Source organism: Lethenteron reissneri, chromosome 8, assembly GCF_015708825.2.
Source record: "Lethenteron reissneri isolate LAM-NWPU_2019-01 chromosome 8, ASM1570882v1, whole genome shotgun sequence".
In the NCBI taxonomy this organism is placed as follows: Eukaryota; Metazoa; Chordata; class Hyperoartia; order Petromyzontiformes; family Petromyzontidae; genus Lethenteron; species Lethenteron reissneri.
Window position 1 is genome coordinate 12882991 of NC_083786.1, and position 27996 is coordinate 12910986.

At 41.2% G+C, this 27996-nt stretch overlaps 1 protein-coding gene across 1 annotated transcript; it reads left to right on the top strand.

Annotated features, from left to right (window-relative positions):
• On the top strand, positions 1 to 27996 carry CENPF (centromere protein F). Its single transcript, XM_061580476.1, is given in 19 exon segments — positions 1 to 128; positions 873 to 1081; positions 2127 to 2323; positions 3909 to 4021; positions 4225 to 4331; positions 4641 to 5037; positions 6030 to 6217; positions 6857 to 6982; positions 8770 to 8898; positions 9816 to 9938; positions 11369 to 11504; positions 11881 to 16340; positions 16342 to 17211; positions 17560 to 18006; positions 18709 to 18870; positions 19781 to 19943; positions 23120 to 23311; positions 23978 to 24180; positions 24847 to 27996. Coding segments are annotated over 18 exon segments (8442 nt in total). The 5' UTR covers positions 1 to 128; positions 873 to 919; the 3' UTR covers positions 25114 to 27996.

The following is a 27996-nucleotide window of genomic DNA, read 5'->3' on the forward strand; positions in this document are numbered from 1 at the left end:
GGAGTCTGGCGCCGCGTTCAAGCCGAGCGAGCGGCCGTGTCGCGGCCCTGGCGGTGTGGACGTTCGCGGTTTGAATTCCCTGTGTTGCATTGCCACGGGGGGACCAGCACTCGTCGTGATAATCGCGGGTAAGCGTCCATCCAACACGCGTGGCTACTTCGTGGAGCTTGGTTTTGGCTGTAAATGATGCTAAAGTGGCCGCTATGGTCACGGCGGCTTTGGTTGGAGGTCTTGATCCAGCAGTGGATGGATCATGGCCGACGATGCCGTCGCAAGCGTCACAGATTTTAAGTGCCGCTTCAAGTGTTAAAGACTGAAATTACAACTGAAAGCTGTAATGAAACATGTATAGCATTACCGTTATTACACTGCCAATAATGTAACGTGCAATGGCATGAACATGCCACATGCTATTATAGCTGCACATACATTTCGCCAACCCCCTACGGTACTAGGTGAGGGCCTGTCCGCGCCGTGTCGGTTATGTGCTGGTTTGACCATACTTCACCACGCTGGCCAGCGAGGGTTGGTGTTCGCCTTCTGCCCACAACGAACCCAAGCAGCAGCCCATGTTTAAATGCTCCATCCAGGATCTGCTAAGCTTTGGTGACCTGGCGATTCCGAGTAATTTGGTCACAGGCGAATGCATGAATACGGACAAATACATTAAGGTGTAATCAATTTGTAGATGCCCTGAACGGCCTCTGCAGGGTAAAGTCCTGACTAAAACCAGAATCCCCTGATGACAAGACAGTTGATGGTACAGCTATAATCTGCAGATGCTTGCATTTCACTAGCAAGTTTAGTAAAATATTCTAAAGTAACATGGATATAATTGGGAGCAAATGTTGTACTTAAACATTTGTTTTCAGCAACTTTCCCCTGGACCGCTATAGCGCGTGGTTGAGGCAGCGCCACCATGAGCTGGGCTGTGGAGGAGTGGAAGGATGGGCTGCCCGCACGGGCCCTGCAGAAGATCACGGAGATGGAGGCGCAGCTGGAAAAGCTGCGCAAGGATCAGCGCCAGCGCCAGCTGCACATGGACACGGTGGAGGCCGCCTGCGAGAAACAGAAGCAGAAGGTCGGGGGCAACCCCACACCCAGGCGCCTCGATGTGCCAAACTCACTTGTACTCAAGTCGCCTTTCAGTATAATTTATAAGCCCAGTTACCTGCCCACAAGCAGCATCGCAGCCTTCTTATTCCATGAGGCACAATAGTGTTGAAGTAAATTCGACTTGCAATATGTTTAAACAAAAAAAGAATTGACCAACAAAAGTATAATTCATAACTGTTGCGCTCAGTAGATTTGATTGAATGTATATTAAACTCAAACTTGGCATTGCACATGTCGAGGAAAATATGTTACGGTGGTGTTAATAACGATAACGCGTTTTCGGTTTGCTTGGACACCGCTGCTAATATAGTTATTTAATTACGTGTTATGACCGTTTCAAACCAGTGTTTTAACACAGCTCATCCGAAATAATTAAGCAGCTGGTGTTTTATTGTTGGCAACCTCAGTTTTTGTTGGATCTTTACACAATAACGACTGATTGTGAGTAACAAGTTTTACATTTCCAGCACAGGACATTGGAGGAGAGCACAGCCCCCATGCTTGTTTGATCAGGGAGATGCTCTTGGCTTAACGTTTTGATTCAGATAATGGCCTGACACCCCAGCTATTTGGCCCTATCACCTTACAACGACCTGTACATCATGGGCACCCTTCAAAGTGTGGTACTTTTTACACCGGAGAAGATTTGGTTCTTTGAGTAACATTCCACTTACATTTTTAGAACATAAGGGAAATGTTTTATTCTTAAACCATTTCAATTATATTATTCCAAATGAAACGAAATTCACATGCTGGAGTTTTCTATAAGTTCCTGCGGAACAAGTTACTGAATTCCCCATCATTAACTTTGCAGTTTTCTTGCAAACTCATGCTGTGCAGAAAATTGCAATGCGTTTTTATGATGCATAAAATATCAATGGCATGCGTACGTTAAATTTGTATTTCATTTTGTAAATTGTGCAATACACAGCTTATGTATGTTGAACTTATTTCGCACCGTACTTGGCCAACCGTGGTAATCTGGAGCGTCGGTGGTGCTGTTATCTCAGGTGGAGGAGGCAAAGTCGGAGATCTCTGCCTTGAAGCGGGAGAACCAGAGCCTGATGGATGCGTGTGATTCGCTACAAGCCGCACGGCAGAAGTTGAGTCACGAGCTGCAGCAGCGCGAGACGCAGGCGAACTGCCTGGAGGGCCAGCTCACCTCGGCACGCTTGCACACAGACAAGATCGAGCAGGAGCTCAAGAGGTAAACACCGCTCAGCCGGTTATCAACAGGTTGTTGGTCGGTATAGTTCAAAACAAGAAATCATTTGACATTGGATTGTCTAAGAATATGCATAATCTGGACACATTAGGGCAACGCCAGCCATTCACCTAAGAAGCCAGACGTTTCTTCTGCAGCAAAAAAAATTGTATTCATCACTCTGGAATACCCCACCATCACAATAAGGAGAATAGGCACAGACTCTACAGTCAGGGTGACAGTAATAAATGCAGCTCCATTTATAATCCGGCGAAAAAAGCAGACAAATTTCTTGGTAGGTTGGATTAGTAATCGAGTCGTGTGCACAACTGTCCATCCCAATCTCCCCTCATTGGTTTTGTGTCGAAGTGTAATGGGATGGTGGGAATGATCAGACTCACGGTGACGACAGTTTCATTTCCGTAGTTGAAATGTCTCACTTGTTAAATGGAAGACGGGTGTGCCCAAACTTTGCACGGGGTGAAATTACCAGTTCTCAATACACACATTGTGTATTTTTTTTAAATATTCATTTTATTGCCATCTTTGGGATGTAGTATCGACATACCTGTACACTAATGATTATGTTTAATAAGAAAATAGAGCCATGTGCATCGTGCACTGGGAATAATGAACTTCTTACCCTCTTGGAAAAAATTGGAGAGGATTATGTAGAGTTATGTTAGAAAGTAGCATAAATAAATAACGTCTTCATTAATGACCAGTCTCTGAAAAGTTTTTATTTCAATAAAAAACGAATTGCGTACAATAGAATATAAGAAAAATTAATGGATCCTTGAAGAATATTTATCATTTTGAGTGATCACGGAGATAGAATTGTTTAAACACAACTAGCCAGTCCTTACAAACAACTTTTCAGACGTTATTGATGGTATAAGGATCTGATGCATCATGTCCAGACTGTGGGCCACGATGTATTGACATTTAGGTTAAAACCCTTGGGTGCACAAGTGAAAAACTAAACTTCTTTTTTTTAACTAAGTAAGATACTGTACAGTATGCATGTATCATGAGGGACACTTTCTGCAACTCTGCTTAATATGAATTCCACATGTGTTAATTTGAGCTGAAAAAAAAGATTTCAAGATTAAAATAATTTCCAAGCTCATTGAACTGACAGAAAGCAAATGTAATTATGCAATCCTTGGCAAGGCACTCATTAATTAAGTGATTTATAAATCCGTTAAAGAAGCTGTTTGCACACCAGTGATGCTGCCTTTACATTGTTGTATATGAATGAATGTATTTTTTATTTGCAATGAAAGCTCGTAAATTTCCATGACTTAGGCATTTTTGTTCAGTTTTCTTCAACTTTAAGCTATAGGCAACTGAATCCAGTCCATTGTTTTGTGTCAGGCAGGCTTAACAATTCACAATTAACTGAACACATGAAGACAATTACGTAGCCCCGTCTGTTGGTAAACAAATACTGGACTTGTTTCTATTACCTCAGGACCAGTGATATAAGTACACATTGTTCTGTTGGCTTAATGTGTGCCGCTGGTCTTGCTGAAGCCATTTAGTAATGCCTCTGATACAGAGCTGTCCTGAAACTTTCTCTCGAAAGGTGCAAGAATGAATTGGAGTGCCGGTCAAGTGTCTCTTCTTCTGAGCTCCAATCTTTTTCCACGCCACATCACAAAGGAGCAAATAACTCTACGATATATCCTGAAACACGAGGTAAGTGTTATTTATTCACTTTGTTTTGCTCTATAATGTTTCTACATTCAGCATAGCTTAACCTGAATCATGACAATTCACTTCCAGTGAATCAATTTGCTTGGTACATTTTTGTTTTGGATTTCACTTCGATGATTTACTTGGTGCTTTACCATCACGCATATTTAGTCAAAGGCATTCAATGCAGGTCTTTTTTATTGCAGAAAGGAACACATCTGATGACAAATTTGAACAACTGTATGAGAAGTACAGCACAGAAGTGGCAGAGCGGAAAAACCTTGAAAATGAGCTGAAAGTTCTGCAAATCAAAGTAAGTTTTTTATGAAATTAAAATAGTACAGTTCGTATATCTGTAAGCTGTTGTGGTCATTGAAAGTGTGGTATAATATGCCTTCTCAAAACTATCAGGCAAGGGTAAAAAAGGAGATCATTTGGCATTAAAAGGACTGTGCTTAATATTGTTAAACCTGCAGGGTGTAACCTTTTCTTGTGATGCAATTTTTTGGTTTACTATTAATCTCGTGACAAGCTCCTCATTAAAACACAAGAACAAAACTCCCAAGTTTCATCGAATATGAGAGAAGTGAAAGTACGCCTGAGATTTTATGTGATCTTTCAGCTGGTGAACCAGACGCAGGCGGCCACTTCCACGAGTCGGCTGGCCATCGGTCGGCAGCAGGCCTCGTCCTCCATCTTCCCGTGGCAGAAGCAGAACACCACGACGCCTGCCCGCTGCGGCCTCTTCACGGGGGACACGCCTCTCAAGCGCACCTCCACCTCGTCGGTGTTCCCCTGGGAGAATGAGCCGGTGTCAGCCGCTAAACGCTGCTGCACCACGCTCTCCTCGCTCGAGGTGGTGCCCCCCAAGCCGGGCTCCATCGCAGTGCCCGTGGCAGACAAGCAGCTGGTGGGGGCGAGTGCCGCTGCTCGAGATGGTGGCGCTGCTTTTGGGCGGGAGCGGTGCGGAATGCCCACCTATAATTTGGCTGATGAAAGTATACCTTCTCGTAGCCAAGGTAGGTTTTGGTGTTTCTTCTCCGGAATAAAGTGTTTTTTTGGGTTGGATCTTGTAAATATAAATGTATCGTTAAACCCGACACAGCCAATTATAAAGTTTTGTCATGTAAACAAAATATGCCAATTAGTTACTTCTTCAGCACACCAGTGTGTTGGAGAGCAAACCCAGTATTACTTCCGTCGCGTATATGTATGTTGAATATCTTTCGCACCGTACCTAGCCAGCCGCACTAATCGCACCATACATAGCCAACCGTGCTACTTCAAGTTGAAGATGCAGTCCTGCAATTGCTTATTCACACCACTGCTGGTGGAAGAACCACCACTAGAGGGAGCCCATCTATAGTGTTTTGTTTCCTCTTCCACCCTGCCCAAACATCTTTGAAGAGGCGCGAGTATCCACACTTTACCCCAGCGTAATACGACCTGCCGATCGACAAACTCGTTTACCCATTTTATACTGCTGGTTGGACAGGAATCTGTTATGAAATTTTTTAAAGCATTTTTGTAATTTGCATTGTGACCTTGAATGCCACTCCACCATACACACACATTGATGTCCTGGGTCTCGTTTGTGGAAAGGCATGCAAAGGATGAACTGCAATGCATTGGTGTTGCTCCGACCCCTCCCCCAACCTCTTACCCAAATGTAGTTTTTTTTGTTACGCATCATGGGGATGCACCTCCATTTAGATGCAATATTAATTGAAGTGATTGTTGTTTAAGAGTTTGCTCAGATTTTGTTTACATTTATTTTGGTTTATAATTAGTGGATATTCTGCTCGTGGCAGTTTCCATGTCCAGAGTTATTTTCAAGCAAGTCTTTTTCTTGGAGAGAAAAACGAATACAAAGTTCTAAATTACAATGAGTGCATGTCACGAAATAATGCGCACTTTGAAAACATTGACAACTAGCGATTGTTACATTGCTGTGCAAGCTTTTGCTGTACGTGGTCGCTCACCTCTTGCATTTTTTGGTATTTTAATGAAGAGAGGGAGTTGGAGCAGCGAGTGCATCACCAGGAGATGGAGCTGGAGAGCTATGCCAGCAAGCTGAACGTTGCCATGGGACAGCTGGACTCAGCTCGGACAGAACTGGCAGAGAAGGAGCAAAGCCTTGTCAAGTCCCAGAATGCACTGTCTCGCTTGAACATTCAGCACGAGCAGGCAGTTGCCAAGGTATTATTGCTTCGTCTTACTAACACCTTGGTTCCACGTATCCTGCAGCCTTCAGGCCTGCATTAATTACATCTTGGGAACTGAGCCAAGTTAACGAATGCATGCACCCATCGGAGATGCTTTATATTGGCCGGCTATTATCTGTGCTCTCACTCCATCGTGGCCAGCAGGCAAGAATGCTTGAAGCAATGCTTTTGGGGAGATGAGTCTGCATCATGTTGAATGTAGAAGAACAAGTATTTTAGGTACACTATTAACTTACCATCAAAGTGTAATGCAAATTGTTGATGCACATACTTTTTTTGTCCAGCAATTTATAAAGCAGCAGAGCCAAGCAAGGTATGATGATATGCTGTACAATTGAAGCTGTTCTTTAGTTAGTACTTAAGGTGGAGGGTATCTATCATGGGAAAATGTAATTGTATGTTTGTTAAGATAACTTCTAAACCACTCCACCAATTTAAATTAATTGAGGTATCATTTAAAAGCTGATGATATGTGAATGGCCCTGGCACTGCCTACCGACTCTACCGTCTTACAGGAGCTATCTTTTGCTGCCCACGTGCCCCACAGCTAAACGATGCTTATTTTCCCCATGTGCATGATGTTTTGGTTGCTGCTGCTGCTGCTGGTGTGAAGGTGACTGCGCTGGAGCAGAAGCTGAAGCACGTGGCAGAGGAGATGAACTGCCAGCGACAGAACGCCGAGTCGGCACGCCTAGCAGCAGAGCAGCGCCTCAAGGACAAGGAGAGAGAACAGCAAGAGGTCACATGCGTGCGCTTAATTTACATTTGCTACACCTGCAGTTTTTGTCTTACACTTGTCACAGGCTTAACATGTATGTAATGGTTGATCTATGCACTCTATTGAACATTCACTCTTATTATTAACATTTTTAAAATGTCCTAAGGTGTGTTTCCTTTTAATTTTTCCATAGTTGTGGATATTTACATTCTTAGACTTCTTGTCTTGCAATTGCATTTTTGTACAAAAAAAAGTTTCGTGTAATCCTGGACATGTGGCTTTAATAATATTTTTTCTCGTGATACATTTTTAACCAAATTGTTTCATATTAACTGTCTGGGCTATCTGATTATTTAACTAATGTTTTACTCTACTGATTATCTGTTCGAGTCCTTGAATTATGCAATAACATGACAAGAATTGGAAAAGGTATAGCCTCTTTTCCCATGCGTGCCACTGGATGGAAGATGATGGATGGGATTTATTGATGTAATTGGCATCATGAGGCACGTCACACTGGGTGTGGGTGTGGTTTGTTTAGGGTTTCCCTCCTTTGGGAGATGGGGACCTAAGTAATAAACTAGGAAACTTTTTTGCTTAATTATTTGTTCCAGCTCTAATATTAGCCGTCAAACGCCCTGTTGAGTCATACTCTTGTTTTGCTAATTCAATGGGAATAAACTGGAGTACCTGGAGAACACCCGAGCACGTGGGAGGATAACGTGCCAACTCTGCACAGGTTGTTTATTTACCTGCTTGCTCTGCTGTCTCCTACATGCACCACCGATTCTCCTCTATGCAGTTGGGTATTGCCCATTCAAGTAGGGAGCAATCATTCATGAGTTATGAACAATTGCAGTATTGAAAGATAGATAATCAATTAGACTTGCTCAAGCATATGCACAATAATTCGAAAAGTGGACATTCTCAAAGGGCTGTGGTTGACTGTTTCGACAGAACACGATGTAATGCTGCTCCATTTGCTTGTTTGCTTATCTCATTAAGTTTAACATGTCTGTGATGCGCTACATTCAACAATGTTAACATAAAAACATGAATGCATTTATTAAAATGAAGCACCTTTCCTCATGATGTATTTTGGCCCTTTGTTGAAACTGTTATATAATTGCATTAAATTGGTTTGAAAGATCATAACTAATGTGCAAATGTTTATAAAAAAAAAGATTTCTAAACATTGATTTTGCAATGTCAAAACTCACCATAAATCAGAATGTGTACAACCTATTGAACTCATAATATCGATTTGGATTTGCCAGTACATAAATATACGTTGCCAGTTATTGAAGGTAAATATAGTATATGGATCGTGGATATTCCTTGCAGTGAGATGGTTGCCCAAATTGAATGGAAGATCAAATGTTAAAGGGAAGTTGATTCTTTAAGATCCACACTCCGACAATTCCTATAGTTGACCAGTCTGTTGACCACAAACTCTTGCATGCTACAAAAAAATGATGTTTGTTTTATTGAATCAATATTCAATGGTAATGGTTGATTTGTTAAAGTTATGGCAAATAGAGAAGGTAGCAAATGTGAATCATTAGATCAGTCTCATATTTTCATATGCTAATATCTCTAAAGGTCTGTGACAGTTTATTTTATCAACTCATTTCAATGTGGACTGGCATTGCCATTATTTGTGTCTGTTACATAAAGGCTGGATATGATGTTGAAACATTGAGCTGTGGTGTTTCGAAACGTTACTGCGTAAATTCCACTTGTGTTGTACACTCAAATGAGTGGCTTATCCAGGGCTGCTTGATGGTAGCAGTGTGTTCCCATTGTAGGAGGTGGCAAGGCTGGAGCACAACATCAATGGCTTGGACCAACAGCTGAGCCAGACAAAGACGAAGCTTGGCCAGGAGCTGCAGCACACCAAGAATGAGCACAATGCCCTACAAGCTGAATTTGACAAGGTTGGTGTTGCTTTTGAAACCATCCATTTTTAATTACATCAATACTTTTTATTTCAGTTTTACGCTGATGCAGATGCTCGTTTTTAAATTCGCTGTCCATCATGCATACTGAACAGATGTTAATATTGCATTTTCCATCGCAGATTTAATCACTTTGTTATTCCATGGTCATCAATTGTATGCATTATTTTGAAAGGCATTTTGTCGCTTATTTGACAATCGTCATCTCTTTTACTGATGTGTGTTTTTACGGTGTTACACCTTATAGCATTGGTCTATAATTATTGCAATACATTTTTTACCTGGCATTCTGTCCGCTTGAGAACCCTTAGGCTTGTGATTTGAGTAATTAAATTAATATGAACAATTCAAAATATTTAAATACATAAAAAAACTAAATTGCAGTCCGAGCTTGGTAACCATGGATATGCTACGGTAGTATGCCACATACTGCACATTCAGTTTAAGGAGCCTCTGTATTTGATGTTCTGTAGAATAGTAAAGACTACAGGATGAGCTAAACATTAACTTGCATAGCCATAGCCCTTTTTACATGTGACAACAAAAAATATTTTTCAGTAATTTTAACAAAAACACTTTAATAAATTAACAACCTTTATATTAAATTAACAATTTATATTCATTAATGTAACAAAAAAACGACTGGTTATTCAATTGCGGTTTATTTACATGGATTCTTGATATGCTATAGCTTGCAAGTAAAATAACACAAAAAACCTCCCAGAGCCCACATCATGATATTGCCCCTGTTAACATTGTGCTATTCTATTTATCTCAAATTAAACCCAAGGGATAAATGTCCCATCACAACATGGATATAAAGTGGTGCAATGTTCCAGTGGATTAAGGTTGCAAACCAATAGCTCATATCCTTGGTGTTGCCGTTGTATCATCAGGCTTTGCTTCAGAAGCAGCTTCAGGAGAAGGAGGTGCAGGAGCTGAAGCAGGTGTTGCAGAAGGCCAACGACAATGTCAAGCTGCATCAGGACATGACCAAAGATGCCAAATGCAGCTTGGAGGTACCAACACAGCATTTTATGTCCCATTTTCTCAACAGTTCACATGAAATATAGATTTTACACTTAGTTTGGACTACAAAATTACAGCTTATTTGCTTTTAGTTACAATATGGGGTGTTAATTATATTTCTACTAATAATTAAATTGATCATTAAAATATAAAATAACAGTGTTTACCGAAATAAAATGCACACTGACGCCTATCTGAATGCAGAGTCACACCATCACCCCGCACAGAAATCTGCTCTTATCAAGATGCTCATTCATCGAGCTAAGAAAGTGTCAGATGGTGGCATACAGTCTGAGAAGTTAAATTCAACATGTTAAAGAAGCGCTGCAAATGAACGGTTACAATGATGCACAAATCAACAGGGCATTGAATACCAAAACGAAATCAAATAACGAGCATTGAAACTGCCCATATATTTAAAACGATCAAAATACCGTACATTGCGGGAGTAACTGATAAACTCGCCAGATGTTTGGAAAAAAAACATCCGAGTTGGATTTGGCACTGTGCATAAAATACAGAATTTAATATCTGGTGCAAAAGATGTATTACCGAAGCTATCAACAGAAGGTGTGTACAGAATTAACTGCACGAGTGATAAATGTTATGTTGGGCAAACAGGACGAATGATCAGCAAGAGACTAAAAGGACATCAGAGAAATATTAAATTCTTCCAAATGCAACTGTCAGCAGTAGCAGAACACGCGTGCCAACAAGGACACTCAATTGATTTTGATAATGTTGAAGTTTTGTGCAAAACTAGCTACTACTGGCCAAGACTAATTAGAGAATATATCAAAATTGAAAGAAATCAAAATAACTTAAACCGTTCGGATAGCTACCGTCTTAGTGCTGCTTGAAAGCGAATCATCAAATAATCCATTATTAAAATGCATGCCTACAAAGGGCAGCGTACTTCAATAGGGATTACCGTTGGTAGGGCTATTTTAATAAACACAATAGACAGGAAGGACAAGTTCAAAGGGCTCGCATAATGTACATGCATAATGTACGTTGCCTCAGTAATCCAGCACCCCCCACCCCATCATTGTGCAAGAGCGCAGAAGCGTAGTCACCACATCTACGCCTCTAGATAAGGAACGAAACAGTAAGACTTCACAAATCTGGCTGTCGCCTGATGAAGCTAGTTGTAATTACGGGCGAAACGTCGTACTCGGATTGTAAATGTTGTGGCTTGGCTCTCCAACACACCGGCGTGCTGTACAAGTGAAAAATTGGCATGTTCTGTTTACGTGACAACCCTTACTAGTTGGCTGTGTCGGGTGGTTGCGGGTTTTAACGACACATTTATATATTTACGCGATCTAACCCAAAAACCTCTATTATGAATTAAATGTATGACTCACATTAAAGTTTCCTTTTTTACACAGCGAAAGTTGTTAATTTTTTTTTCGTGTAGGAAGCCACCAAAGAGAAGAATAACTTAAGCTGCAACTTGGAGCAGAGTGCCCATCGGGTGAGAAAGTTTGAAGATGATATGAAGAATCTCAAGCAAGAGCTCCATGACAGCCAGAGACTACAGGAAGACTTACAGAGTACGTACCAACATTTTTTTGTAATCGTCCGTTATTGTTGTGTTTGGTGTGTTGCCACATGCCACTGATACAATAATTTGGGTATAGAATTGGTCATGACTAAGGTCCCCTGATTAATATGGACAGTGTGGTACCTGTTGGAGGCAATGCACAAGTTAGTTGCTGGCCTCTTGAGGGCTTTCTGTGGATGTATGAGTTTTTGCCAAGCACAGGTTTCCTCCCACATTCAATGCTGTCAAAGTAATTCACCTAGAACTCCAAGCAGGACCCTTCTGAAGAAGTCTCGAATCTCATTGAGGCTTTTTGTGTTTTGTACAGTATTTGAAAGGAGACTGACATGTATACTTATTGCATGTTTGTGTTGTTTGTTTTAAAGGGAAAGTGGTGTCTCAAGAAACCGAAGTTGAAAACTTAAAATCAAAATTGGAAAAGCAAAGCAAGTCGCTGAATGGCAATATGGATAATCTAAAGATTATTATATCCGATTTGGAAAAGAAGAGAGATATTGCTTTAGCTGTGGTAAAGAAAAATGAATTGGAGATGGAAAAAATGCACTTCCAATTGTCTGCATCTACAACTGAAAATGAAGATCTTAAGAATAAGTTGTGTCACAAGGCAAGTGCATGCAGCTCCTTAGAAGATGAGAAAGCATCCCTTATTCAGCTTAAAAAGGAAATGTCTGATAACCTAAACAAACTGAAATTGGAAAGGGATGGGCTGGCTGGGAAGGTACAAGACCTGGAGGCACAGATGGAGCAAACCCTGTCTGTCCCACTGGAAAAGCAAAACACCGATGTGCTTGAGCAAGAGAATAAAACCACAAAGACACAGCTGTGTGAGCTGAAACAGGCACTGGACAACACATGTGTGAAGAACACAGCACTCAAAGAAAAAGTATGGGCTCTGCAAGAAGAGCTTGAGGAGTCTGTGAAGAATCAAGGCGCGGAAATGATTGAGTTGAGAAAAAGCTCGGCACAGTTCTCCGAAAAGGTGGCAGGTTTAGAACATCAGCTGAACTTTGAGAAAAATGCTAATGCTGAACTTAAAGAAGAAACTGCGGGTTTAGAGAGACAGCTTACAAATAGCAACAACTTGATGAAGTCTAAAGAGCATATTTTTGAATCAAAGGAAGCAGAATTAAAGGTGATAAAAGATGCATTGCTGAAGATTGTTGAAGAGCTTGAAAAGGCACATTGGGCATTGTTTGAGGAAAAGGCCAACACTAATGAAGACTTTGGACCTAAAATGTTGGACACACCAGAGCAAAACCTCTCAACAATTGAGCCGTTTGTAAGATTAATGCATTATTTTACCATTTTGGGGGAGCATTTGTCGACTCTACAGTCATCTCTTATTGCTCATAAGCAAACGTGCAGTGAGCTGGAAATTAAATCTGAATCCCAGTTGCTAGAAATGTCGAAGGCTGAGGCACAGACACTGGAGATGTCTGCTTCGTATACCAAGCTGCAACGTGAATTTGATAAGAACACATCCAAAATGGAAGAAGACCTAAATGAATGGACTACGCAGCTTGAAAATATTCAAAAAGTCCTAGAAGAAAAGAACACAAATTTGAACGATATCTCAAAACAACTTGAAGATACACAGGCCAACCTTGTGCTGCAGCAAGAAAGGAATACAATACTGCAGCTGGATCTTGAGGAAGCACATCATAATCTAATAATGAAATCAGAGCAACTTGAAGGTTATGCCATCCAGAGTAAAGAAAGTGACAGTCACCTTGCTAAAATTCTGGAGGAAAACGTTTGCATGAAAGAGCAGGCGAAAGCTTATGAAGATTTCACAAGCAGGCAAAACCAAATGACACAACATGAAGAAATGATAAAAGAGCTGGAGACTACAGTTAACTATTTGAAAAGTGACCTTGGAAATGAAATACATTCTAGAGAGTCGAAGTGTAATCAACTGCAGGAGGATGTTCGTGAACTTCAGGCGCAAAATGTAACGCTACAGCAGGAAAAGGAACAGCTGCTAAAATTGCAAGATGAAAATGAAGCTCTTATTAATAATTTTAAAAGCCAACTGCAACAAGCTGAACATTATTCTTTACAAACAAAAAAGCAGGCCTCCAAAGCAGAAAAGGAATTGGCCAATCTTCAAGAACAATACATGACCAGTGTGGAAAAGCAAAGAAAGCTAGAATATATGTTAAGTGAGCAGGAGAAAGAATTGGCATCCAAAATCTTGGAAATTGCACAGGTGAAAGATAATTCTCACGAGGCTCTCGAGCAACTTATGTCAGCTATTAAACAGCTGGAAGAGAGCAAGTGTGAGTTGGTGGAAAAGCTTAAGCAAGCAGAGTTGCAGGACAATACAAATAATAATAAAATTGCTTATTTAATGGCTGAGGCAGAATCTGAGGTTAAACAATTTAATGAAGAAATTACCATGCTTAATCGCAGGTTGTCTGACGTTCAAGACGACAATCAGGCTCTACGACTAAGCAATCAGAATCTGGAACAAAAGATTTGTGAAAACGAGAAACATTTGGGCTCAAGAGAAGAAGAAATGATTGCAAGGCAAAATGATTATACCAAGACATTTGAACAGTTGAATGTGATTATTGGCAAGCAGACTGCACAGCTTCAGCAGCTAGAGGGGGAAAATACCAAAACAAAAGTCACACTTCATGAAAAGCATCAGGAACTGGAACAGCTAAAAGTGAAACTAGAGGAGTGTGGATTTGACTTTCTGAAGATTTCAGGGAATTTGGAGATGCTTCAGATGGATCTGGAAGACAAAGACGTGAATTTGGAATTGTACGAGTCACAAATCAAGCAGCTCAAGGATACAATTGAGTCACTCGACAATAGGTTGTCTGAAAATGAAGACGTTGACAAAGTGAGACAAGAATTGGAAGAACTACGGGTGCACTGTGATGCTCTGAGCGGTCAGCTTTTGGAGAGCCAAGCCTCTGCTGAATCACTTGGATATAAAGTTGCAGAGCAGGAGAAGCTGCTATCTGATCTAAGGGTAGATGTGGAGAATGCGCACTATCGTGAAAATGGTCTCTTTGAGAAACTCCACTGTGTGCAAGAGCAGTTGGAAAGTAGTCTTTTGGAAGCAGGCCATCTCAGAACAGATGTTGACAATCGGAATAGTGACATCGCAGCTAAGGATAAAATTATCTGTGATCTGACAAAAGAGTTACAGCTCTCAGAGGATAATATTTTCAAAGCTAGAAACATGTACAATGATTTACAATCAGAATCGAATGCACTAAAGGAACAGCTGACCAAAATACAAAGTCATTGCATTTTAAAACAAGATGCTATGATACAGTTAACTGGCACTAATAACAATGATGAAGAAAATGCTGTAAACATTCCACCCACACAACATGGTTTAAATATCTGCTCATTACCATCATCTGAACAAAATTCCAGTATAAATATAGAAACTGAGTTATGTCAGCTGAAAGCAGATTATGGTGTCCTGAGTGAGAAATTTAGAGATCTCAAGACAAACTATGATGCTCTTCAGAAGACCTGCAATTTACTGTCAGAAAAAAATACATTTGCTTTACAGGAGAAGATTTTAGCCGGATCCCTTCTTACACAGGCTCTTGAAGAACAGGAAGAGTTAAAGGTCGAATATAACAAAGGACTGTTATTGCAAGGGCAATATGAGGCGCTGCAGAGCTGTCATAATGAGTTACAAGAAAAGGTTCAACAGACAGCAGAACATGTGGTTGAATTAAACAGTGTTATTGAATCTCTTCGCTTAGATAAGAAAAACATGGCTGAGACTCTCATTCGGCAAAGTAATAACGCACAAGTAGAATGTCTGGCATTGCATAAGCAAGTTCTTGGCCTACAAGAAAAACTTAAAGACACACAAGAACCCATGAGACAAGTACTCACCAAATCAGAGTGTAACATGGTACAGCATTTACCTCATTCATTACGGGATAATATAGATACTAATAATTCAGATGTGGAAAGCATTCATAAAAGGCCAAAACGTGACCATGATGTAGAAAATGCACATGCAGAAGAAATGCATGAAGGACATGATTTTAAAAAGTCCATTGAGTTAGATGACCAGCTAAACAACATTGTTGAGCTCAGCGTTCAGCTTAATATTGATAATTTGCAGGAAGAAAGTATTCAAGGTACTCACAGTGCTAAAGACATAACGAACGAAACTAAGGTTTCAGAAATTTTGGAATCTCAGACTGTGCTTAATTCAATCAAGGCAGATGAATGTGAATTGTCCTGTAATATAGACACTTTACAGGAGAAAAATTCAGTTTTACTCAAACAGGTTAGTGTTTTTGAAACAAACCAGAACAATCTTTTGAGCCTTGAGCAAGACTTGGATAGTGTTGTCTCTCAGTCTGAACATGAACAGGCCAAAGGTTCTGATTTGATTGTTAACCTGCACAGTTTAGAACTGAACAGGACCTTGTTAGTAAACAGAATTCAGGATCTTGAAAATGAAATGCAGCATATAAAGTCAGAGAAGCTTGATCTAGAAAAGCAGATTTTGTCATTGGAAGCTGATGCTCAGGATGCATATTCCAAGAATGCTTCCGTTGAGGAGATGCAACATGAGCAGACACTATTGGCACTGCACAAAGAAGAGATGGTCTCAGTAAAAGCTGAACATGCGCAAATTGCTACAGAGCTTCACAGCCTTTCAAATGCACACGCAACATTGCAGAACAGCTATGAGATTCAAAACAGCCAGTTGTCTACAATGAGGTTGGAAAAAGTGGAAGCTGCCGAATTAATTTGCTCCCTAAAAGCTGAATTGTTAGAATTTAAGGAACGACTGCAAGTTTCTGAAGAAGGTTTTTTGCGTATGTTGAACTGAAAAAGAAGAAATTTGTAATAAGCTCAAGAACCTTGATAATGAGGCTTTAGCTAAATCTTTGGACTATAAAGAAAAGATGGAGAGCATTGAGCTCCTTAGGAATATGAAAGAATTCGCAGAACAGAGGGCTGAAACTTCACAGGCAAAGCTAGAGTGCTTACAAAATGAACATTCCAGAGTCTTGGAGTCAATTAATTCTGTGCTTCTTGAGAAGGCTATGCTTGGCAAGCAGCTAAATTCTACCGAGGAGACCATTGGTGAGCTGAAGCGCTACATAGAGAAGCTCAAGTTGATACTTGAAGCGGATGACAGGAAGAGAAAAGAAATGGAGCAAAAGATACGCCACAGTGAGAGGAAACATGACGCCCTGCAGGATAAGATTGAGCAGCTGAAAAGAGAGTTGGAGATGAGCGAGGCCAGCTTGGAAGACATGGTTCTGCGCCAAGAGGCAATCGAAGAGGATGCCAAGATAGCTGTGGAAGAAAAAAACGTGGCGACAGAAAACTATGAGTCTTGCAAAGCGCAACTGGACCTTGTGTCTGCAGAAAAGCAGGAGCTGGTTGAGGAATTTAAAGAGAAGCAACATCAAGTGGATGAGGCTAAGTCCACCATCATGGCACTGCGAGACACCCTGCAGAGGCAGCAGGAAGATAACATGAATACCAGGAAGGCGTTTGAGAAGCACTCTTCACAAGTGGAGGTTGAAATGGCATGCCATTTGGATACAGCTGTCCATTTGCAGGAACAAATAAAACTTCTAAATGAGCAGTTGGTATCTTGTAAATCTGAGCTGCAGAAATGGCAACGACAGAAGGATGAATGGCTCTCACAATGCCATGCCCAAAAGCTGGCGTGTGATATCATGCAGGTGGGGTTTCCGTGTTCACTTTGAAAATAATAGCTTGTAAACGTGATTGACTCGTTGCTGAAAAACAGCTCATTAAGTTCAAAAGATATATACATATTTTTTTAAAGTGGTTATAGTTTTTTTTAGTTAAACAAGCGTTTGACTATCAAACGTACAATTTCTAAATGTGTTTTTTTTATCTTCCTGTTTAATATTTAAGGTAAATGTTTGTGCCATATTCAGCTTTTTCCACATGTTTTAATCAAAGTACTTTAAACCTGCGTAAGTCACAACAGGAATATATTTGCCATTTATAAAATTGCAAACCTGAATAGTAATTTCTGACTCGTGTGTCGCATTGTGGCTCAGGAGAGGGCTGCAGCGGCAGAAAGCCACGTCGCCAGCCTGAAGAACACCCGTCACGCATTGAGTGTGGAGCTTCAGTCTGTGCACCAAGTGCTGTCTGAGCTACAGGCGGAGAGCAATGTTGCACTGGCAGAACTGCAAGACAAACAACAAACCTTTGTGGAGGAGCTTCACAAAGAGAATGGTAGAAGATTGGCAGAGAAGCAGGTGGAAAATCATAGGGCATTAACTGTGCTGCATGCCCAGCATGATGAGCAACTACTCTCTATCCGGGTTGATTATGATTCTGCTCTTAGCGAAATGTGTGCCAAGCACGAGACCTTGCGTGCAGAGATGGCAGCAAAACATGGAGAGGCGACGATGGAAAATCGGGCATTGAAGTTAAAATTGAAGACTCTGCAGGAAGCTCATCAGCAACTGGAGGTGGCGGCTTGTACGTTGAGGATTCAGGTACCTTCAATTATGTGATACTTTAAAAGAAGTGGTCTTTGATATGATAATTGATGTCTTTGTTTAACGGTTAGCAGTCAACTTGCAATCCAGAGGTCACTGGTTGTGTTCATTCTCCTGGCATGGCAGTTAAAACAATGGTGTTAGTTTCTGTAATTCCCCCCTGCCGCCACCTCTATCCACCCAATAATATAATTGGGTACGCGACAGTCGATCGGCAGATCCTGTGCGGTGGGGTAGGTACTCCATGTGGAGATTAAAGATAGTCGTGCAAAGTCTTAAGTCACCCGTGAGCTTTATTGATCAGAATTCGATCAATTAATTGACACGTGGAAATGTGTTTTTGAACTTCTTTCGCACTGCACATATATAAATGTGAACATATTTTCTGCTAGAGTTGATTACACGAATCTGAGCATAAAACTACCATGTGCATGAACCCATAAACAAATATGGAACGATGCCCATGAACTCGCATTGAGGCCTTGGTCTATCAGACGGACTCTTTCATCTCATCCATACTGTGTTCAACCACCACACACAGTGCAGGTCAATCCTCGTCTCTTTCTGCTGCTTTCCTCGCACTGCTCAAATGTGGAATTCCCTCCTATGGTCTCCTTTCTCAAGTTTCCAGAAATGTTTTAACCATTTTTCTGTTACACCTTCAATGGTGCTGTGTGTTGCTGGCTCGCTTTGTCACAGCATTCGGCAGAGAGGGTCGCGCTTGAGCACCAGATTAAGGATCTGCAGGAACAGATTTCCAGCCAGGACAGGAAGATCGCCATGCTGAAATTAGCCAAGGAGCACGATGACACCGAACTGAAGGATGCTGAGAAACGCAAGCAAGAACTCGTTGATGCCAGAGTGAGATGACCACGATTTCTCCCCCACTGCCACTGCGACATGACCAGGCAGCTCTTGCAACGTGAACGTTTTAATAGTGCACATTAGAGCTGAGGGAGTCTCGTGAAACTCTGTCGAGAATTGTAGGGTCAGTGGGGTAGGAATGCAGGGTCCATAGGGGCTTGGCCAGCCCATACTCATCATTGTGCATTTTGATCAATTGATTTTTGTTTGCAGTGAATGCTTGTTAAGCATTATTATTATTAAAAACGGCAGTAACAGTTTGATTGTATGAATGTATATACAGTAGTAAGACAGTTATGTTTGCAAATAACATCTAGCAATCCAACATAATGATTTGATACTCTTTGGTTCTTTCGGTAAAGTCACGTAGTTAGAAATAAAATACAAACAAATCATGACGTTTTGGTTGCAACATTAGCAATCATCAGGTGGGAAAACCACAGCAAGAAATTTTTTTTTGGCTAAAGCTTCAAATCAAGATTAGAATTAATTGAGTTTAACACGTAGGCTTTCGCGACCAATATCATCCATAATAGAGGTTTTTGGGTTAGATCGCGTAAATATATAAATGTGTCGTTAAAACCCTGCACCACCCGACACCGCCAACTAGTAAGGGTTGTCACGTAAACGATTAATGCTGCTGGACAATATTGGGCCGGGATACCAATAGGCTGGTGGACTGAAAATGTACACTATTTACGTGTCAAGGCACAGAATGGAGATCTGCTTGTCCATATTTTATTGTAGTATCATGTCTCTAGCCAAATATGTATTCCCAGGGAGCTGCTGTTCCCCACACCCATGCACATGTGCCTATCTCGCTTTCAATCATTATTTTGTTCTACGCTCCCCTTTGAACATTTTCACAAAGACACGTTTCCTGCCTTATGTTGTTGCTGCCCACCAGGTGGCGGAAGTCGAAGCAGACAAAGCCCGATTGGCCAAGGAAAAGGCTGCTCTTCAAGGAAAACTACAGCTGTGGTTGAGCAACGGTCGGCAGCTGGAGAAGGAGAAAGAGGAACTGCACAAGCGAATTCACAAGATGGAGGGGAAACTGAAGACTCTGCAAGGTGCAGTACATTGCTCATATAAAATGACCTTTAAAAATAATTAAAATGTACAGCCCTTTGTTAAGCCACTGTCTGGATGAAAGCCCTAACCGTGCAGTGCTGGTCATGGAGGTTGTTTTGACCATACCTCACGACGCTGAGCGTTGCTGATTCTAAAAGAGAGGGGCCGGTTCTGATATCACTCGCCACTGATGTCTACCATTGCCATGGTGAGTGAACATATGGCCAAATAATCAGCGTGAGCGACACAACGTGGGGGAGATCTTCAGCAGTGAATTGACAATGGGCTATACTTTAGTATACACTCGGCATCCTGACGGGGGCTACTGTTTCTGTATCGTTCTTAGATTTTGGTGTTGTACGTACATATTCCCATTTGAAAAATCCACTGGCATCTCAAGATAGTTTCTCTGAAGTTTCAGGCATTTGGAGTGTGACATAGTTAGAGGCAGGGAATGGGCACGACTATCCACATACACTTGCAGGTTATAGTGACCGATATAGCTATAGTACATGAGCATGCTCAAGGCATTACTCTTCAACCTAAGTTCAGTGCAATGCAGTAAAGATGCTGGTCTTCAAAACTATTTTCTTGCAACTATCACTTGTACCTGCAAGGGCTTCTGCCATAAAGCATGACAATTGCTCTATTTAAAGACTCTGGGAAAAGACTAATGTGAATATGCTAATTTGAATCAATTACTCACATTACACTCATGAGAATACTGGGAAACTCTTGCATTTGTGTATGCCCTTCGGTATTTCATCAGGTTTTTCATTTGCCAGGTTGTGCCTTTTATCAGCTGCACCATATGCTGAGCTATTTACTGGAGACCAGCTGGAAAATTGGCACAAGCCGCTGTGGAATTGCTTTTAAAGAGGGCAGTGCATGGATACCTCTGTTTTTGCATTTATGTATTACTGATACCCCTGCTAACCCTGCTCTGAAAATTATCCCTTAAAGCAGCAGGTGAGATTCATTTGTATTTTTTTGTTTTCAAAGAGCAGGCTGATAGAGATGTTTTATAGCTGGCCTATACAATTATTTAAGTAATCGATTACTCTACCAATTATTGCTTCGATCACTCATTAGACAGCACAACAATATTTGGAAAATGCCTCACCTCTTACCATGTGTGTCGCTGGACGGGAGGTGATGAGGGTGGCATGGTAACTTGGCATTATCAGACGCGTTGTGCAAGGAGTGGCTTGTAGGAGTTTTCTGCCTTCAGTAAACAGCATGCGGGGTGGCCACCATTTTTAAAGGGGCCCAAGTAATCAACCACAAAAGATGAGTCGATTACAATTTGCCAATTAATCGCATAATTACCCCAACTATCATTTTCCTATAAAATTGTACAAGAGAATGGCAAGCACTGTACTCATTTCATTTTATACGTTTACATTTTACGGTAGTGTCTGCATGTGCATACATGCCCTGGTATTTGTAAGTTCCAAAACCTAAACACAGAGATTGAAGACAAATGTATGTAAAATACCTTTTTTCAGTTTGTTGTGCCGTGCGATACAGAACGTCGTTACCTCATTTGCAGCTGTATCAGCGCGGCTTTCTTTTCACGGTGTTATCCCTTGGGGTAGCATGAATGCAACGGCTCATCTGCGAGTTTCCTGTGCGTTCAGAGCCAACCACAACAGAACTATTTACCAGCATTTAATAAAAATCGCATACCAAACTGAAATGCTCAGTTGGCCTGATAACTGTACAGGTGAATATGGTTTGAAATAATGTGTGTAGTATGTACTATTTAGATGACTGTATTGAGTTTAGCACACATGTGAGTGAACATGGGTTTTTAGGCTAATTCATACTTGGACTCTACCCTCCTGGAGTCTCTCAATCCATATAGCTATCAGAAAAATAACTGATAAAATAGAGATCACTTGAACCAGGTACATTGCAGCAGAGATTATATTAATGCAAAGTCAGTGTGTGAATGGCAACGTTTATTTGCAGTTATATCACATAGCCTCATTGCCATAGCAACAACATATTTGTCCGCATGTAAGCAATAAGGCTTTTATCTTTTCAGCAATGTGATGGTTATCGGCGCAGTTGCTCACTTGTGGGCCGTATTGGTGCACCCTCGAGGCATATTAGATTGTTGTTGATATCGCCATTTCACTTGGTTTCTTAAGCCTTCTGTGATGCTTAGAGATACTCCGGTGGGATAATTCGAGAAGCGGATCACATCACGTACTTAAAAAGAAAAAGTAAAACATCAAATTTTGTATGTAAAATAGTTTTCACAATATTTGTATAATTAAGAGGTTTTTTTTAAATAAGTGATTATAAGCGTGCAGACTAACAAAGGGCACACTATCTGGTTTCACTGCTATTAATGAGCTTTCAAATGTTTGTACACGCTTATTAATTTTATGACTGGTCTTATAGTTGCATGTTCGTAAATCAATCTTGATTATTCTTTTTTCCTAGGCTATACATAACTTAACTTAAATGCATATTCAAAACGTATTACATTTTACAGTGTTCATTGATAACCTTACCATGGTATTCCTTTAACATATCATTTCATTGTGGTTGTTGGCTAAACTTTTTAGTTTTAATACTGATATATGTAATTTCAGTTTATTTGGACAAGGGCCGTGGCATGATTTAGTCACATATATTTTTATTGACATGGATTGCATCTATCTCATTTACAAACTTACTTATTTTAGAAACAAAATTGGAAATTAGTAACGGTATAGGGCAATGTAAATTATGTAGTATCTGCAAGACGCCAGCGAGTAATGTGAACAACATACATTCAAGTATTTGTCTCCCTCGACAGCCATTACTAGTGGCTGGAGAATTCTTTACAACCTACCCGAAATTTACTTGGTCAGGGCTCTTAAATATCCCACCTTGGATAAATACAATTACCTCGACACAATAGCAATTATTCCCAAGATCATCTTTAAGCAAAAATTTTACTCGTTTGCGATTTAGCAAGTGCATAGCAAACTCAATACTTGCAAATTTCAATAGAATGTATTGTAAACATGCTGCACATGTGTGGGAATTTATAATTTACAGAATAACTCATGAGGTTCCTCTTTAGTTTGTTCAAGTTTGTAGGAGTGGACTCTGGCTTGTGTCGTGGAATACAATTATTTGGAAGGTATGCTGAATACCGCGCAATGCTGTGTCTCAGGGCATGGGGCAGGCTGCAGGAAAGCGCTGTGTGATGAGGGAGACCAGGCGACGGTCAAGCGTGGCAGGAAGGGCGACGTCGAAAACAGGACTGAGGCAAAGCGCATGAAGCCCCTTCCCGAGGGGAGGCGCACTGCCCCACGCGAAGACACCACTTACCAACCAGACGGGCTTCCCGAGGTTGTGAGCAAAGGTGAATTTAACTTCTTTTTAAATTAAGCACGGCATTTTGTCAGTTTTATGAGCGGGTATTTTTTTATGGTGGGGGGACAATAATTATTGTATATTATTAGAAACAGCATAATATTCTTATTTCTTGTATTGGCGACCAAAAGCAAGTGAGTCGTTATTTCCACATTTTGTACTTATGACACTTGACCACTTTCTCTTGCAGCATTGTTTGTGTTTTGGTATACCGTTTGTTTTAACTTGATTTATGTGTTCGCGTGATCCCAATTGTATTGAATGATAAACTTGCTTAAAATAAGATGCAACTAAAAATATTAATAGCCGTTGAGTTTAAAGTTTAATTCATAGAAACTTTAAAATCCATCAGGAATGCTGCTGCCAAAGTGGGTTCTGGCAAAATAGCATTTACGCATTCATACGCGATAGGTCATTAAACTAAAGTACCAACATTATTTGTCTGACATTGATTTCAACGTTTTGTTTCTCATGATGAAGTGGCAATTTTGGGTCGAACAGCAGCGAACACTAAATATATGCGTAGTGTGCGTGTATAAGATACGTGCTATTTGCTGTTTTATGCATCTTTCTTGAAGCAAAGCATAGGGATGCACTTCACAGCAGATTGTGGTCATTATCCTATTAGATGTTGTTGTCCCATTTGCTGGGAGAGGCTTTGCAGACATCCCGTTGGTGCTGGAAGCCAGCCCGTACGTGCTCTGCCGCACCACCATGCTCTCCCGGAGGGGGGGAGAGGATGCAGCAGCAGCAGCAGCAGCAGCTTCACCTTCTTCACCCGCTCGGAAGCACCCCGTGACAAACCTCCTGCAGCCTCGGCTCCTTACTCGGAACACGACCACTGCCAGCACCCCCATGGTAATGCTGCACACTTAAATATCACGATTCGCATTCGTAGGGTACTTGTATCATTCATCAACTAAGAATGCCTTGCATCACATCTCAATACTTCTAATGTCCAAGGGGAACTCTCGTGGCAGTTTTCCTGATGTGGTGCCCTGAAGCAGAATCATTGCTCTGCTGCATATTCATCACTGAACTCTCTTATTACCTTTTACCAACCGTTGCTTTGACTACGGGTCATGTAGCTCGAATAGTACTGCGCTTGGTTTTCACGTTCATCGTTAGTTTTACTCCCTTGTTCATTGCCACTTTCTCAATAAAGTAATTATTGGCTTATACACATTACCGGCCAGATTTCATATATCCACTTACATGTATGAAAATATTTAAATATATATAAACTAAAGTTACACGTTTCAAATACAAAATTTTACAAATATTGCTCCAATTGTGTTTTTCTAATTTAAATATGGAGTAATTCAATGAATGGAATTTGTGTATATATAAACGTTAATCGGCTCTTTATCTGAAAACACATTCTTGGTATATACGATTTTATCTCCAGAGAGATTTGTGTCAAATAATTCTAAGTGTGCTCATCGGGCTTGCAAACGGTTGAGAGTATGAGCCGTGAGTGATGCTAACATAGAGCTTCACCCTCCCCGGTCCGCGTCTCTGCAGGGCAAGGAGCAGGGCAAGGAGCAGGGCAAGGAGCAGGCCAAGGAGCAGGCCAAGGAGCAGGCCAAGGGCAGCCTCCCATCGGCGTGGTCGGCCTCTCCCATGACGGTCATCACCAACAGTCCCAGCCGGACGGCCCCAGGCTGTGGCGCCAGCAAGCCAACCAGCCAGCGCTCGCTCAGCAGGCTGTCTCCCGAGCAGAGGGAGAAGCGCAGGCAGACGCAGGCCACCTCCGAGGCACAGCTGGATGACAACTGCAAAATGCAGTAGAGCTCTTAACTGCATGCTAACCCAAAACACACAAATGAAGACACAAACGTGGTATTTTTTAAGAGAATCTACATTGGATAGAGTCTCACGTTCTTCATGTTACAGCAGGAATTGTTCATGTAGTTTCATGCACAATTGCGCAGATAACACACGCAGATTTGGGAAATCAAGTCGCTTTAATTGATGGGTTCGCATGCAATGCACTTCAGCAGTGGCTCCTCAAATTTCTGCCATTTTACAAACCATCACTGACTGAAGGCATATGGGCTAAGGTGAACATCCCATACATGCGCAAATTCGATTGCTAGGAAACATAGTTCTCTGAAAAATGAAAAGGTTTACTCTTTCTGGCAATAATACAGCTGCCAAGATGTTATTATTGGCAGAAGGAGTGAAGTCTATTCGTTTTTCATTATTTTTATACCGGCAAAAATGTTCCCGTAGATACCGTTCTCTTTATGTTTATGATCGGTATATACCAGCACTTTTCCTGACACTTAGGTCCCTTAATAATCTTACTTGTGAATTAAATATTCTAAAATATCCTTATCTATAGAAGTGGCTAATTTGTATTCTGCATTTTTGTCCAAAATCTCGTAGGCCACTCCACGAATTTCATTGAATGATGTGTTATTTGAAAGCCTATGATATATAGTTTGTGTGAATGAACATTATTGGAAAAATACCTTTAACCCAATTTTTTGGTTTATTGGTCTCAAGGCTGATTATCTGCTCCAGCATTTACAACAAGCTGGCATGTGGGGGTGGCAGGCGCTTGCTGAGTGGTGACACTTTTGTGCCTCACGCCAACAATGGCCTAGGTAGAATTTCAAACTGTGGTGCCTTCCTGTGGAGTCGATGTTCTCTCCCCCTGCTTTGCATGGGTTTCCTCCGAGTTCTCCAATTTCCTCTCATCGCAAAAGACAACCCATACAATGTCGCTGGTGTTGGCCAAACATCCCAATGCTAGAAAATTACCTGCACATTGCTCTATTGCAGGGGTATGCAGTCCAAATAATAATGAGCCATTTCTTTTCTAATTCAGTAAAAAGTATTTCAAGAGCCGCAATGCACGTTGGGAATGAGACGGTGGTCCTTCATAAACAACGTCACAGAGCAGCAGCAGTCCTTAAAGAGCCTCCGCACGCCGCTCCGGAGGTGCAGGTCACCGGCCCCTGGGCTATTGGGTTGACACAGCAACATCGCCTCTTACTGCGCAAACTTGGCAGGACCCTCATAAAACAAGTCTTGATACTCGGTGAGACTTCCCGGGTTAAACAAGCGTCCTGATAACGTGGTGCATCTCCATCACAAAATGATACAACTCGTAGGTATGTGCTATTGGGGTCAGGTGTGGGTGGAGGTAGGGAGGAGCCATTTTAATATGAACAGGCTACCCTCTTACGGTGTTTTTCACAAATTTTCAGAGGAGAGGACCACTTTCGCCGATAAATCACCAGTGTGAGGGCAGTAACATTTTAAACCATTGCGTTTCACAGCAGCAGGATGATAGTGTTTTCACATGTGTGTATTGTCGGGGGTTGCACGTCAGGGGTCGCACCGAAGGTCACCAGTGGCCGCCCGTAGCCTGCGGGCCTTGCAATGAAGAGCACTGCCATATTGTGTATATACTGGTGAGTGTCAGGTGGGTGGTAGATATACGTAATTCAGTCACGGCACTTAAGTAATTGTCTTTGTAGAGAGTCAAATAACAGTTTGCCTTTTCCAGAAGGAATGAGTGTATTGCTGATGAGCTATCTAAGATCTGATGTAAGTAAATAAAGTGCCCTGATGGGATGTAATGATGCTACGAGGGCAGCATTTGTAGTGGGAAAAGTCTGACAAGGTTAAAGGTCACTTGTATGCATTCTTGGGTAAATCAGATTTTTGTCAATAGCAGTTGCTGGGTGGTGGAGAGATACGAGGCTTCAGATCACTCGTGCCATGTGGTGGCATTAAGGATTGTAGTCCCAAACAGTTTCTGCATCTGTTGGATGGACTAGTACCAGATTGTGGTGGTGTATTATATTGAAATAACTTTTTTTACGTGTCGCTCACTTGTTATGGCAGCTCTGCTTTTGTATGTGATTACACACGTACGAGGTATATTCATGCACTTATGTTAAGCCCCGTTTTTTTAGTATTGCTCATGATTTTACAATTTTATACCCTTTATTTGCTATAAGTGCTAAAACATTTGTGAACCTGAACAGAATTAACACGTATGCTTGTGATGTTTAAAGTAACGATTAAATATCTCAACATAGATGCAGTCGTGCATATTTTGTGGGTCCATAATTAGAATACCATACACCTTGTTTCGTCTGCATTTACATATCCAATTCAGCAAGTGAAAAACAAACCACGTCCGTGGTTGTCCAATGCCATTGTGACGGTGTTTGAACGAGATCCCAAACGTCTCGGTGAGACTTTACTCAACATTTCACAATCAGGAATAATCCTGTTACCCGGTGTAGTTGTGGTGAGTGATGCTGCATTTCCAGCTTGCCAACTTGCCATTCGATTTCCGGTTATGGCTAATAGCAGTAGCGAGTGAAATCTGGACCCGTCATGGACTTTCCCACCCGTGCTAACCATTGTGACGAAGTATGGTTAAACAACGGCTATGACCGATATGTACGGTACTACATTTCAACAATTTTCCATGGTATGGTTAAAGGACCCGCATCTCCAGCATGCATATAATGACAGTAATCAGATTTTTCGATTTAAAGCAGATTCTTTGTAAATATAAATTCAAACTTAAGTTGTTTACATAGTGTATTTTGAAATCCAGTCTGTAATGAGCAGTAATTGTAGTGTATTCTCATAATCTTTTTCTTCTGTCAGCTATTTTTGTAATAAACCTGTAATACCACTTTT